Source organism: Lactuca virosa, chromosome 8, assembly GCF_052849685.1.
Source record: "Lactuca virosa cultivar CGN04683 chromosome 8, Lactuca_virosa_CGN04683_v6, whole genome shotgun sequence".
In the NCBI taxonomy this organism is placed as follows: Eukaryota; Viridiplantae; Streptophyta; class Magnoliopsida; order Asterales; family Asteraceae; genus Lactuca; species Lactuca virosa.
Genome location: NC_136433.1, coordinates 105,567,836 through 105,581,730, shown reverse-complemented (window position 1 = coordinate 105,581,730; position 13,895 = coordinate 105,567,836). Strand labels below are relative to the sequence as shown.

At 31.9% G+C, this 13,895-nt stretch overlaps 2 protein-coding genes across 3 annotated transcripts; both read left to right on the top strand.

Annotated features, from left to right (window-relative positions):
* Positions 1 to 1,269: 1,269 nt before the first annotated feature.
* Positions 1,270 to 2,318, top strand: LOC145129470 (profilin-like). Of its 2 annotated transcripts, XM_079064208.1 has the most exons (4): positions 1,322 to 1,336; positions 1,393 to 1,592; positions 1,770 to 1,907; positions 1,987 to 2,318. In XM_079064208.1, the coding sequence occupies exons 2-4, from the start codon at positions 1,464 to 1,466 to the stop codon at positions 2,119 to 2,121; spliced, it is 402 nt and encodes a 133-aa protein (XP_078920334.1). In that variant the 5' UTR covers positions 1,322 to 1,336; positions 1,393 to 1,463; the 3' UTR covers positions 2,122 to 2,318. The 2 variants fall into 2 exon arrangements, with proteins under 2 accessions (XP_078920333.1, XP_078920334.1); XM_079064207.1 differs by having other exon boundaries at positions 1,270 to 1,592.
* Positions 2,319 to 5,772: 3,454 nt separating this feature from the next.
* LOC145128716 (profilin-1-like) lies at positions 5,773 to 6,843 on the top strand. Its single transcript, XM_079063520.1, has 3 exons — positions 5,773 to 6,012; positions 6,328 to 6,465; positions 6,565 to 6,843. Exons 1-3 carry the CDS (start codon positions 5,890 to 5,892, stop codon positions 6,697 to 6,699), a joined length of 396 nt encoding a protein of 131 aa, XP_078919646.1. The 5' UTR covers positions 5,773 to 5,889; the 3' UTR covers positions 6,700 to 6,843.
* Positions 6,844 to 13,895: the final 7,052 nt, after the last annotated feature.

The window sequence follows — 13,895 nt, the reverse complement described above, 5'->3', positions numbered from 1 at the left end:
TAATTTCCGTCCAACTTCTTTCTTTATATTTTTTTTGTTATTTAGTGGCTATTATATTTATGTTACGACAAATTAAAATTAAAAAATCAAACACTTTGTTTATTGAGAATCAACTTTCAATGTGTGATATTTGCGATTTATAATTATTAATATAAGAAAATTACCTACAAATTTTAAAATGTAACTTACAAATTAAATCCTATTTCTATATGTGATATCAATAGTTCAAATTTCAAAATAATATTTTTCCATTTGATAATAGACTAAAATAAAGAATATAAGAAATAATAAGTGTTAGACTCTATGATTAGTTTAATTATATTTTTTAATAGTTCAAATTCAGATCCGAATCAAATTGGATCAAGAACCAAAGAACTGGGAACCGATTTAGTAGGAAATGAAAAAAAATGTCAAATAATGATAATGATAACTGCAAACTTAAAATTGCTAACGATAATAACTATGAAAACTTTTGAAACACATAATTCAATATAAACTTTAACCTAGTTATTGTTTTAAATAAATAAAAATAACAACTTTGGTTATTTGGTGGAACATCCAAATAAAAAAAAACATTAACCATAACAACATAAAAAAAAAAACATTACCGATTTAATTCACAAATAAGAAAAACTAAAGAAAAACGGTTTTGACATGGTTTATCGAATTTAAGTTCATTTACTTGAATCTAAATAAATAAAAATATTAGAAAAACCATAAATAATTAAAATTATTTAAAAAAATAGAAAATAAAAGGTCAAAAATATAAAATAATTATCAAATTTTGAAAAATAAAAAAAACGAAAAAAAGTTAAAATATATATATATATATATATATATATATATATATATATATATATATATATATATATATATAGTATATATATATATATACACACTTTAACTTTTATATATATATATATATATATATATATATATATATATATATATATATAATTTAAATTTATATTTATATTTATATTTAACATTTATAAAAAATTTCAAATTTTCATAATTAATCCTTAAGGTATACATAGTTTTAAGATTTGGTCCAAAGGCATTATGGTCATGTTAACACATAATCACCATTCATGCAGTTTTCAAAACCATAAGGACCAGAGGCATGATTTTTTTTCATAGCAATATTTTAAAAACCAGACCAATTATGAAACTTTGTCAAAGAAATATTTTCAACCATTTAAAATTCAATATAAATTGGCCGAAGAAAGGAATGTATATGAAGGGATCCTAAAAGAAAGGCAAGCAGGCGGGAATGGCGGCGATTCAATGGACGTATGAAACGAACGATAGAGAGAACATTGCTCTCCAATCAAGCGTAAATTGCTCTTCTTCTCCTCCATCTGTATATAAACGTAATTCATTTCAATTTAGATCTCAGCTTTCAATCGTCAATTCCACAAACAAATCGAAGATTCGTAGCACGCAGTCGAGAGAAATTGAAAATGTCGTGGCAATCATATGTGGATGATCATTTGATGTGTGATATCGAAGGTACTGGTCACCATCTCATCTCCGCAGCCATCATTGGTGCCGACGGTAGTGTTTGGGCTAAGAGCTCTGCTTTCCCCCAGGTATCTCACATCTGTATCCCTTAAATCTTATATTTTCGATCGTGATTTCGTGATTCGTTCATGATTCTGTGTTTTGATGTATCTAGCGATTTGAAATTCCATTAGTTGTACGCCATTGATCTGGATGATTATAATCATTTTCTGTTGATAAGGATTTAAATATGATGAAATGTGCAGTTGAAGCCTGAGGAGGTGACTGCTATTGGGAAAGATTTCGATGAACCAGGTCACCTTGCTCCAACAGGTTTATTCATTGCGGGCACAAAGTACATGGTGATCCAGGGGGAGCCTGGAGCAGTCATCCGTGGAAAGAAGGTAATTCCGTCAATGGAAAACACGATTTTGTAGAACAATTCAATGTCAAGAATTAAGAAATTGTTTGATGATTTGTCAGGGAGCTGGAGGCATATGCATCAAGAAAACTGGACAGGCAATGGTGTTTGGGCTGTATGATGAGCCTGTGGCTCCTGGACAATGCAACAAGGTTGTTGAGGGGCTTGGAGATTATCTCGTTGAACAAGGCCTCTAGATCTTTGTTCACCTACTTTTTCCCTTGAAAAGAGTTATTTCTTTTTGATTAATAGATTTTGAGTCAATCCCTTCATTTTCATTCATCATGTGACATTTATAAATGTTATGTGATAAGGAATATAATTTATTTTATTCTAATTGCAATCTACTTGTGTAGAAGGTGATTGTTATATAATAAGGATGATAATATGTATATCTAATAAACCCCGAGGTCGGAGTTGTTTAAACTGTTGCGCAAATCATCAAATGAAATTCTTGGGAGAACTTTAGTAAAGATGACAAGGCATGTTCATCTTGAGAAAGCATGTGTAATACCCAAACTTGTATTTTGGCTACTTTTTTCTTGAACAAAGTGAAAGTAAAGTTCAATATGTTTTGTTTGTTGATGTTGATTAGGGTTTCCAGATAAGTAACTAGTGCTCACGTTATTGGAATACATTATCATGGCCTTCAAAATTGGTATATGTAGCTCTAGCAATAACTTTCGAATCCACGACATTGGCTACTCTTCGACATTCAGCATCTACATTAGATCAAGATATAGTAGATTGTCTTTTAAAAAGACCAAGAAATGTGATTGTCACCCACAAAGTCTTTAGAATTAATGGATTCAAAATGATTTAAAAATCTTATAAACGCTGGATAAAATTTTAACTAAAATTAACGCCCATGTATCCACTTGGATCAAATCTGATCAACCAAAACAACCATATGGGTTAAACATATATACCTTTAGGTTGTAGAAAGGTGGTTTGGATATTAATGATAATATAAATAGAACATAATGATTAATTCAACAAAAGTAAAACTGCAAATAAATAATAAAAAGTTCAAGTTCTACATTGTAACATATTAATAGTAAGTAGTAACCTTTACAAAAATAGTCTATGTGGTTTTTTTAGATTAATTTTCGTTCTTATCTTTTTTTTTTCTTCCTTGCATGCATGGTCTTTGTGGTTTCAATTTTTTTGTATGGTGCATCCCTCACCCATATAAAATGACTTTTATATCCTTTATATTTATTTTAATTAATTTTAAAGAAAAATATAAAAATATCACCACATCCCCCATAAGACCCTAATCGGCTACCCCCTCCCCTAATCATATGTGTTCATCTTCATCACCATAGTCACCCTTTTCTTTCATTAATCGGAATAAAGTTGGAAGATCACCACCTTTCTCTAAGGGATTTGCTAAAGAAAATGCAAAATAAATCCTTAGGGTAGAAATCCAAAGGGTACTAAAGACTTCATCTTTCTCCGCCTGATATTCAGACACATGTATGGGCTCCGTTAACTCTCTTATTGATGGTAGAAATCCAGAGGGTGTCGGCTATGTCCCTCAATCTGTTCAGACACTTCGTCGATGAACACTTCGAAACCACCTAAGGCAGCATCACATGAGATAGAATCAAGGAAAATTGTTTGTGCAAATCGATACTAATCATGGATCATATCTTTCCCTAAATCTTCTACGAATTCATTTTTGATCAATTATATGATTGTTACACATAAAAACTTTCAATTCGTTTTCCAAATTGATGACTTGTACAATACAACTTAATGAAGCACTAGGGCAACCAATTGATCCATTTTCTATCCATACAGATATAATGATGGTGATGGAGATCTTATAAGTTATGGAATAAATGATGAGATCTATGATCAACGGATGATAGAAGAGATTATAGATTGGCTAATGATTATGAGAGTGGTGGTGGTAGTGTGATCAAGACTGAAAGAGATTACATATTTGTTTTCATATCATAGTCTTTTTTTCGTTTGTTTTGTCTTCCATCATTCCATTATGTTCTAAAACAAAATGGCGATCGGTCTTAGTTAAAGCTCAAGTTCCCTTGAAAGTCGTATTTTCTTCTCTACATCAAACTTATTTCCTAACTCGCTTCACTTGTTCCATTTTTAGTCTTTTCTTTTCCTCGCCGCAAATAATCCATCATCCAATAATTTTTTTGGCTATTGTGATGAAGATAAACACAAATGATTGGGGAGGAGGTAATCCATCCGGGTTTTATTTGTTAAATTAAAATATAAAATGAAAAGAAAAGGACAAAATAGTTATTTCATATGAATAAGGGACCAACCATGCATAAAAATTAAACCATACAGGATTCATATAACTAAAAAAAATTAAAGACAACTTATGAATTTGAAAAATAGCAAAGACTATTTATATAAGTTTGTCTATTAACTAATAAGTATTAACAATTATATTTTTGAGTAAATTACACGACTGGTCTTGTGGTTTGGGGTAATTTCCGCATTTGATCCCTAGTTTTAAGACATAATTTTGTTGCATGTTTGGTCTTGCCAAACCTAAAAAGATTGTATTACCCTTTTTATTTATTTTTTAGTTTGCTATATATTTATTTATTAAAAAATATTATTAAAAACAAGTAGGGCCCACAGCTAATAGTTTATTATTATTATTATTATTATTAAATAATATATGAAAATCACAAACTTAATCTTTCTCTCTCCACACTAATATACCAGGTGATTCACCCATCACTGTGTAACCACCATTAATCCACTTATGCCACCACCATCATTATGAAATGAAAACCAAAACCAAATCAAAACTTGTAAGCAAAAACTACAACCAAAACAATCCAAACCTGCAAATAAAAACAAATCAAAATCTACAACCAAAATCTACAACCAAAATCTACAACCAAAAACATACACGAAATCCCACCTGAAACCAAAATCAAACCTAAAACTCTACAATAAAGATTATATGGTGTTATTTTTGGTTAGTTGAATTCGAATCTAGTGGAGAAGGAGAAGAAAAAACAATAATATGCGAATATGATTTTCTATAGACGACTCGGTTGAAGACAAATAACTTTTGACCAAAATTTGGCCCCTTTCCCGTTCTACATGATTGTGTGTATTTCCGGTTAACCCAAGGTTAGCAAAAACGAGTTGTGTACACATGGAATTGAAACCAAGGCGGCGAGATTAAGGCGTCTTCGTCACTAGAGACTAGGGTCGGCGGGATCGAGGAAGGAAGGTTGCTTCTGACTCTTAAACGACCACCGAACTATAGCTACCTCTATTTTTCTTCTCATCGGTCTCATGCACACCAACACCTAGCTCTGTGCGTTCTTTTAGCGAGTGGATTGCAGACCAGGCAACATTGGTTGCATCGATAGGTGGAACAAATCGATGAATGACGAGAGTTGGAGAGAAATAAATTTCACTATGGTAGCCGGCAACGATGGTGAGAACGTTGGGAGAGGAGGAAACGAAAATGGAGATGAACGTTGTTATAGTCAGATTTAGAAAGAAAGACGGTGGGAGGTGAGGTAATGGTGTAAGGTGGGTCCCACCTTATTAATTAATCATATTTTTAATAAAAAAAAAATAACAAATGAACAATGAACAAATGAAAAATAAAGTAAAGAAAGGTAATTTAGTTTTTTTATGTCTGTGAGAGATCCCAACGCGCAACAAAAATACATTCTAGGGACCATTCGAGTTTAAAAAAAATAGGGACAAAACATACAAATTACCACAAAGCACAGGGTCATTCGCATAATTTACTCTATTTTTAATATTGATAAAATTGAATCAACTAATTATTTTAAAACAAAGATTACAGTATTACACACGCTTAAAATGAGAAATCATCGTGATAAGTGCGTTTCACATTTTCATCGTTTCCGGGCACTCTTTATCTCCTTCCACCCCCGATTGTCGTTGAGATTTTGCACAATAGTCGGAGTAATAATCGGAATAACAAGATGTCGTGGCAAACTTATGTCGATGATCACTTGATGTGCGAAATCGAATGCAACCACCTCACAGCCGCCGCCATTATCGGCCTCGACGGTAGCATCTGGGCTCAGTCCTCCAACTTCCCTCAGGTTCAATTCCTCTCTCTTCCTCTAACCCATAATTTTCGCTTAATTTAATTTAGTTTTTCGTTCTAGACTAAGGTTCGGATCTGATTCAAATCGCTACTCTCTGAATTCAGATTTATTGGCTAATTTCTAGTGAAATCCTTGTTTTCTAGTTGACTTTGATCATTTTGAGTTTTCAATTATTAGGTTTTCAAGTTTTTTGAGGCTGTTAGGACCTTCGATATTTTGATATTTTCTGAAGATCGTATAACATTCAAATCAGAGTAAGGATGAATGACTGAATCAAAAATCCATTTTTTTTGGCGAATACTGTTATAGGTCAAGCCAGAGGAAGTTACCTGTATCATAAATGACTTCAATGAACCTGGATCACTTGCTCCAACTGGTTTATACCTTGGTGGGACCAAATATATGGTGATACAAGGCGAAGCTGGAGCTGTTATTCGAGGGAAAAAGGTTATAATTAAATTCCCCCTTTTTTGGCTCTAATAATCGACTGTTTGAACTGAAAATCAATATGAAAATGATCTGTTTTTGCAACTATTATTGGTATAGGGATCAGGAGGCGTTACAATTAAGAAGACGGGAATGGCTTTGATCATTGGCATTTATGATGAACCAATGACACCAGGTCAGTGCAACATCATTGTTGAAAGGCTTGGCGATTATCTCATCGATCAGGGCTTTTAATTTGCTTTTGTTCTACAAATTCTTTTTTTCCCCTTAATTTGTGTGGTTTTCTTTTGGTAATACTTTGTGAATTCGTTTGTGTACAATTTGTGGTTCACATGTATATGGTTTGATTCTTATCGACTAGTGAACATTTTTTTTTCTTGTTTTGTGTTTCATATTTGTGTATAAGAATGTTTTATAAGCATCGGTTAAAATGAAGCTAAAAATGCATCAAGATAAAAAGATGTAGGAATACCGCAAAATGTTGTAAATAACTAAATATGATGAGCAAGTATAACGAACAATAACACCAAAATATTGGTAGAAGCTGAAGGGGGAACAATGAAATATTTAGTTAGTTGAAAATAATAGCTTAGATCGAATTTTAAATTACAATTTAAGTCAATACAATTAAATTATACGTTATCATCATACAACGAATGAGAAGGCAAACGGACAACAAGTTGCGCCGCTAAGCCCTTTTGTATGGTAAAGTTAATTCTTTTGAAGACTACATCCATAGATCTAGGGGATATAACATTGTTATGCATGATCCGTGGGTCAGACAATTGTGGAAGAAGACGCATAAAATTCACAGCGCCTTCAGCTCTCTTTATGGCTAAGTTGCTAATGAAACTAGCATCTCTGGTAACAGCTCCCCCGAGAAGCTTCACCCCCAATGGCGGCCTCCCGATGCCAACTGGGAATAGCCCCTCACGCAGCTTCCTTCCATAACACGAGGGCCAAAAGAGCTCGGTTTTATTGATATTCAACTGAAGGCCCAATTTTGGGCCAATAGCCTTAATGATGTCTAAGGCTTTGGCCACCTCCTCAGAATCTCCAATAAGTGTGTCATCATCCAGGTACCAAGCATGGAGAAGAAGCTTGCAATTGTCTCTAATATTATGCAAGAGCGGGTGCAACACAAGGGCAAAGAGAAGTGGTCCCAAGGGGTCTCCTTGTTGAACTCCAATAGAAGACCAAATATGCGTGTCCCCTAGATATAACCTTGCTGATTGACCATATATGAATTCTACCTACAAGGATATAGAAGGGCACCTCAATCTGACCTCATGAAGTAATGCGGATCTATCAACAAGGTTAAAGGCATTGGAGAAGTTCACCGTAAGCATGGAAAGAGACCCGTCATTGTGGCGTTCACTTAACACCCTGTTGGCGCTATGTAATACAGCTTCAACGCCACCCGATACCCCGACCCCGAACTGAAAATCATTGAGATACTTGGCCATTTCTTTACCAACACCTTTCATAGCCAGCTTGGAAACCAAACGTCTCCATATAGTTCCTACTGCAATAGGTTGTATTCCCTTGTCAGGTTTTAGAAGCAGTGTAAGAGGAGCAGAGGCAACAAATTCCGCCAAACTCGAAGGGCATCCCCCTAGCCATAAATTAATCACTCATGTGATAGAACATAGGAGGTCTTTGGCAATTGTTGAACCTTCTCCACAAATAGCATCTAAAATGTGTTGAGCTCTCAACCCATCTCTCCCACACGAGGTTCCTTTAGGGAACGATTTAATGCCCCCAAGGACATTGTCAATATCAACCACAAGGGGAGGTACTAAACATATGGTACTCGGAATGGGTGGTGGTGGCTTATGTGGATGCTTATCTTCCAATGCCTTCGTGGTAGCATCCCCGTATGGAGCAACCCCCGAGGAACATAATACTTTCACTGCTGCTGTGAAATGCCCATCATCAACCTTACGAAGACATTGTCTGACGTTAGCGTCACCCCGTGTTCTATCCTCCTGAATGTACTCTTCTTTTTTTCCTTGTTGCTCCATCCTTGCATTGTCAACCAAGTTTTTAACAAGCTTGGCTATACCATCTTCTGTACCCTAAGTAGCTAATGCGCTTAAGATGTTACGATGTTGCAAGGACTTCCTGTTCCCAGACCTACTTTCTTGTCTATTCTTGGGCCTGAACACCTGAAGAGTACACCTAAGAAGAATTAACAATGTAACCCACACTTCAATGGACCCGGGATGAGCAACAACCTTGGAAAGGGCTGCTTTTAAAGCCTGAGAGAAAGCCATACGACAGTTATGAGGGATGCTTTTGACTGTGGTGATAGGTAGCTTAAACACAAGATCAAGGAGCTGAGCATCCAACACCAACCCCTCATTGAGGTTGGCATCTGGTTCATTGGGTGGCGGCTTTTATATTCCAACAATATGTTTGCTCATGTCATCAACATCACCATTAAATTTAACAAGACCACCTGAGTGTCGACACGAGCGGCTTAGGGCATGGAGACTCATACATTCTCCACATATCCATTGACCAAACTCCTTCAATGTTGCTGCCACTGACATAAACAGTCCAAGGTCTAAAGTAATAGCATCTCGCAACACAACTCTACGCTCATCCCTAGAGAGGTGCAAACTTTTGATATGAGAAATCATACGAGATATCCCCTTACAACCCACTTTACCGTTCGGGCAGCAATGAAACCCCCGAAAAGGACACGACCAAGTTCCGCTCGCATATGTATGAGAAGACGCCATAAACATATAAACAAATCTTATTAAAGCCTCAAGGGGAGGCTCGGAATGAGAAGCAAAAATCCCAAAGTAAAGTGTGACACTCCAACAAAAGGTTGGAGTGCACAATTAAAAACCACCCCGGAAGAGACTCTACATCTTTTTGGGTCCTAAAATGGCTGCAACACTTGAAAAAAAACCTTTAGACATTTTATCGAACACCTGGCGGGCAGAAAAAGAAGTGTATGATTTGCACCAATGAGGCTTGAGAATTTAACCCATGTATAATCCTCCACTTTAGTGATTGGATTTTTTAACTGTTGCACCAATCTTCGCGTTCAAATTACAGAGATCCAATGGGAATACAGCAAGCTTGCGTTCAAATTGTTTTTAAATCCATGAGAATTTTTGTGACGTAGGGTATTAATTAAAAAACTCTTGTGGAATCGTGGTACAGACTAAAGCAAAGACGGTGTTGCTCAGAGGGAATCTGTTTTGATTATATTCATATTTATATTTATGCCATAAACCTCGTGTAACAGAAAAACATTTTGAACAATAAATTTTTTAAATTTATCAACTTTATTAACTTTGATTATATTCATATTTATGCCCCAAAATACTACACCATGTAGGATGGTGGAACAGTGCTTCATACATGAGTACTAAGTCAAAAACTACATTTCTGAACAATAAATTTGTTAACTTTGCATATGCAATATCTTTGATTGATTCTTACTATATTTTTTGGAGACATTATATTGCTTCCTATCTTCATATTATACTTATAAAACAGACATTTTTCTTTGAACCTCATGCATTTGAAACCCCTTACAAAAATTTGCAAACACCAAATGCATTTGAAACCTTCTATTTTAATGAATACCACTCAAAAGTCTTTTAATAATGATTAACAATTCAAAGGTTTTATAACTTATATACTCCTATGTTTAATAAACAATTAATGGATAGTCTACTATAAAAAGGTCAATCTCTTTGTAGACACACAAATACAAATCACATACAAAATTCACAAAGAAAACAAGTTTACAGGTTTTTGTGTTGGTTTGAGGGTTTGGACCATTTTTTGAGTCATGTTATTATGTTGAAGTTTTTAATTTGTAAGTTTGTTATATACTAATTTCTTTTTATATTTTATTGGTTTAAGTATTCTTTTAAGAATATCATTGTACGTTGTGGTTGAAATTTTAATTTAAATTAGATTAGATTCATGTTATCGATCATATGTTATGGAAGGTGATATATATATATATATATATATATATATATATATATATATATATATATATATATATATATATATAATATTTAATTAACTATTGTATACTTTGTATGTTCGTGTTTCAAAGCAATAATTAATTAAAAATTATAGATATGTCATATTATCCATATTATTCATGTAAGTCTCTTTTAAAATGCAAATTGTCTATATTATCACTTTATATTTTAATATATGTTTAACATTTTAATTATAATAATAAGTGGTTTTAAAATTAATGAGCAATAATTATAAATAATAAAATTAAATTATAAAAATGATGGATATGTCATTTTATCAATGCAAGTCTCTTTTGAAATGCAAATTGTCTATCTTATCACTTTATTATTTAGTGTATGTTTCGCATTTTAATAATAATATTAAGTGTTTCTTAAAAGTCTTCTTTAACTTATTATTAATAATAAGTGGTTTAAAATTATTGAATAATAATTTTAAATGATAATAACATCAGATTATGAATTACATTTACCTACAAGTAAATTGTATCTTAAATAAACATCATTATTGAAATTAGAAAAATGATCGCATAAGTAAAAAATATAATTAATCAATCATAATAATTGTTAAAAATAATACTAAATAGATAATTATATTTAGTTCTATTAATAAGGAATGTGAGTTGATGTCAATGAATATTATTGCTCAAAATAATTGAGATTATATATATATAAATTAATGTAAAAATATTATCTGAAAGTTAATGTCAATAATATAACCATTTTAAACACATATTTTTCAATATTTCAACAATATATTTTTAACCTGCGCTGCGCAACGCGCGAAAATTCGTCTAGTTTATGCATATAAATATTCTTATTCATTAAAATTATGACAAGTGTCATCATTCTATATTTTTTTTTAACTATCTCATTAAGTGTATATTGGGAATATATCAAATAAAATTAAATTAAATGGTAGAATAATGATATTTGCCATAATTTTAATGGGTAGAAATATTTATAAGAATAAAATGTAGGAAACAATTTAATTTCCGTCGTGACAAAACTGTACTTAAATAGTTAAGCAGGACACATCAGTTCTTACAAAAGTCATTAGTAAATTTGTTGTAATTTGTCAAATATACCACTTGCATGCAAAACTTTTTATAAATAACTTTAAGACCATACATAAGTGTACAATACATAAATATAGCAGTTACAAATAATATTTTAATAAAATGTCCAAAATCCTACGTAAATATAAATAATCCAACATTTTCAGCATAAAAAATAGTTATTTAATTTTTATTAATAATTTAATTCGAATTATTGAATTCGTGATAATATTTAGAAACTCCCGTGAGATGTGTCCTGCTCACTGGACGACATTCTTATCCTCTTTCATTTCATTTTCACAAAAAGCGACATTTTCAAATTTCAATTCACGAAAAAACAATAGCCACTTAAGTATACCAACTACCACAACTTTTGACCTTCAACATTTAAACTTGCAATAATAACCCCGTACATATTATTTAGGATATTGACTAAACTAAAAAGTTTTTGGTGTTTTGTGAAATGACTATTTTGTTCGAATGAGTTTTTGGACCGATCAAAATATATTATGTGTATATTTTTTCATTGGCACCAAAAAAGTTTCAAAATATTTTTTTTATTTATGTATAAAATAACTATATCAAAGTGTCAAATAACACTCTTTTTGAGTCGTGTTAATATCATAAAGGACTTTATATATCATGTTTTTTTTTCCGAATTAAACATCAACTTTATTTTTTTTACAAAAAAGACTTTAGTTTTGTAGTTTTTTCAATTTGACTATTTTAACAGTTTTTTTTATTCCGAAAAACTTGTCAAATATGAGGGTCTTTTTCAAAAAAAAAAAAAAAAAAATCTTTTTTGAGATTTTTTCAAAAATAAAAAAAGGAAAAACTGCAAGATATTTTTCAGAAAATAAATAAAATTGTTTGTTTAATCAAGAAAAAACTCAATATAAAGTATTTATATAACATTAACCTTTTCAATCAAATACCAAGTCATTTTATCGTATCTACTTACTACTAATTATATTTCTTTTGAATTTTGTTAGATTATAATTAAAAAACAAAGTTTTTTTTTTCTTCGAAATTTCAGAATTGTTCCATGATTTTCGGACTTATTCCTGAAATTAGGAATATTTTTTTTGTCCCTATTCGGCTATTCCATAATGTAATTCCTCGTTAGATAGTGTACTTTCGTATGACATAATGTTAGTCCACAATAACTCATTTTAGATTGAATGACTATTTCTCAAAATACAAAAAAACTCGGTAGGTTGATTAACAATCTTGTTCCTAATTGGTAAGTTTGTTGACAAATATGAATTTTACTTGGCAATTTTATCCCTATCTCGGTTTTAGATATTCATTTACTATCATGATAATAATAAAAATTGAGATTTAGGTGTTGTTTGTTTTTTCTGAGGCAAAATGTATGCAGTCTGCGGACCACATCTGTAGACCTCTGTAGTAGAAGACGTGGACCAAACGTCTGCAGTCTGAAAAAAAAAGTTTGTTTGTTTTTTTAACATCTGCGGGCTACTAAAATAAACTGATTTTTTTAAACTTCAAAGTGTTTTTTTAATATTTTTATGACTTTGTTATAAATAATTAACAAATCTATATCAACTTTTATGTATTATTATATAAAAAATAAAAATAAAAATGATATGAATTAACGTATATATTTGATAAAAACCAACAACTTTGGTTGCAAAGTTATAACTAAACATTATAATTAAGGATCAAATTCATTCAAAAAGGGAGTAGCGGAGAGAGACGTTCCCGAAAGGCACCTATTCCTCCACGCCTACTTTCTCTATTAGAACTGCTCTCAAAGCAACCATTGCGGGCGCTGCACCGTATTTGATACATAAATGGATGGAAATAAACTTCGATTTTTTCAATTAAATCCATTAAAAACGTAGTATAAATATTTTCTCGAGAAATTGACGATAGTGTATTAAATAATGTTTTACAAAATTTAGCAAAAAAATATAAGAATATATTATGATTTTTTTTTCGTATTTATATAAACAACTTCAACGACTATTATTGTAATAAATCTTTATTTATAAATTTGTCAAAAATATCATGTTTGTATCGTCGAACGTTTTTTTTTTAAAGTTTTGTTTTTTTTTCAAATTGTTTATCATTAATAAAGTTGGAAAAAATATAAATTAAAAAAAAAACTTAAAAAAAATATAGATATATGTGTTTTTTTAGGCTAAAAGATGTCTGAAGATGTTAGAAGATTCTGGTCCTCATCTGCGCCAAGAAGAGGGCGTGCAAACATTTTTAGGTCTGCAGTCTTCAAAAAACAAACAGTCTGCGAAGGCTAATGTCTGCGCGTGGTCTGCGCGGCGCAGACAGAAGAGGCCACGCAGATCTGCAGACAAAAAACAAACATCAC

What these genes read in the sequence shown, in the direction of transcription:
- LOC145129470 (XM_079064207.1), top strand. Translation starts at nt 1,464, where the DNA reads ATGTCGTGGCAATCATATGTGGATGATCATTTGATGTGTGATATCGAA. An exon ending in AGAGCTCTGCTTTCCCCCAG is followed by an intron (nt 1,593 to 1,769) that starts GTATCTCACATC and finishes TGAAATGTGCAG; the next exon opens with TTGAAGCCTGAGGAGGTGAC. An exon ending in CAGTCATCCGTGGAAAGAAG is followed by an intron (nt 1,908 to 1,986) that starts GTAATTCCGTCA and finishes ATGATTTGTCAG; the next exon opens with GGAGCTGGAGGCATATGCAT.
- LOC145128716 (XM_079063520.1), top strand. Translation starts at nt 5,890, where the DNA reads ATGTCGTGGCAAACTTATGTCGATGATCACTTGATGTGCGAAATCGAA. An exon ending in AGTCCTCCAACTTCCCTCAG is followed by an intron (nt 6,013 to 6,327) that starts GTTCAATTCCTC and finishes ATACTGTTATAG; the next exon opens with GTCAAGCCAGAGGAAGTTAC. An exon ending in CTGTTATTCGAGGGAAAAAG is followed by an intron (nt 6,466 to 6,564) that starts GTTATAATTAAA and finishes TTATTGGTATAG; the next exon opens with GGATCAGGAGGCGTTACAAT.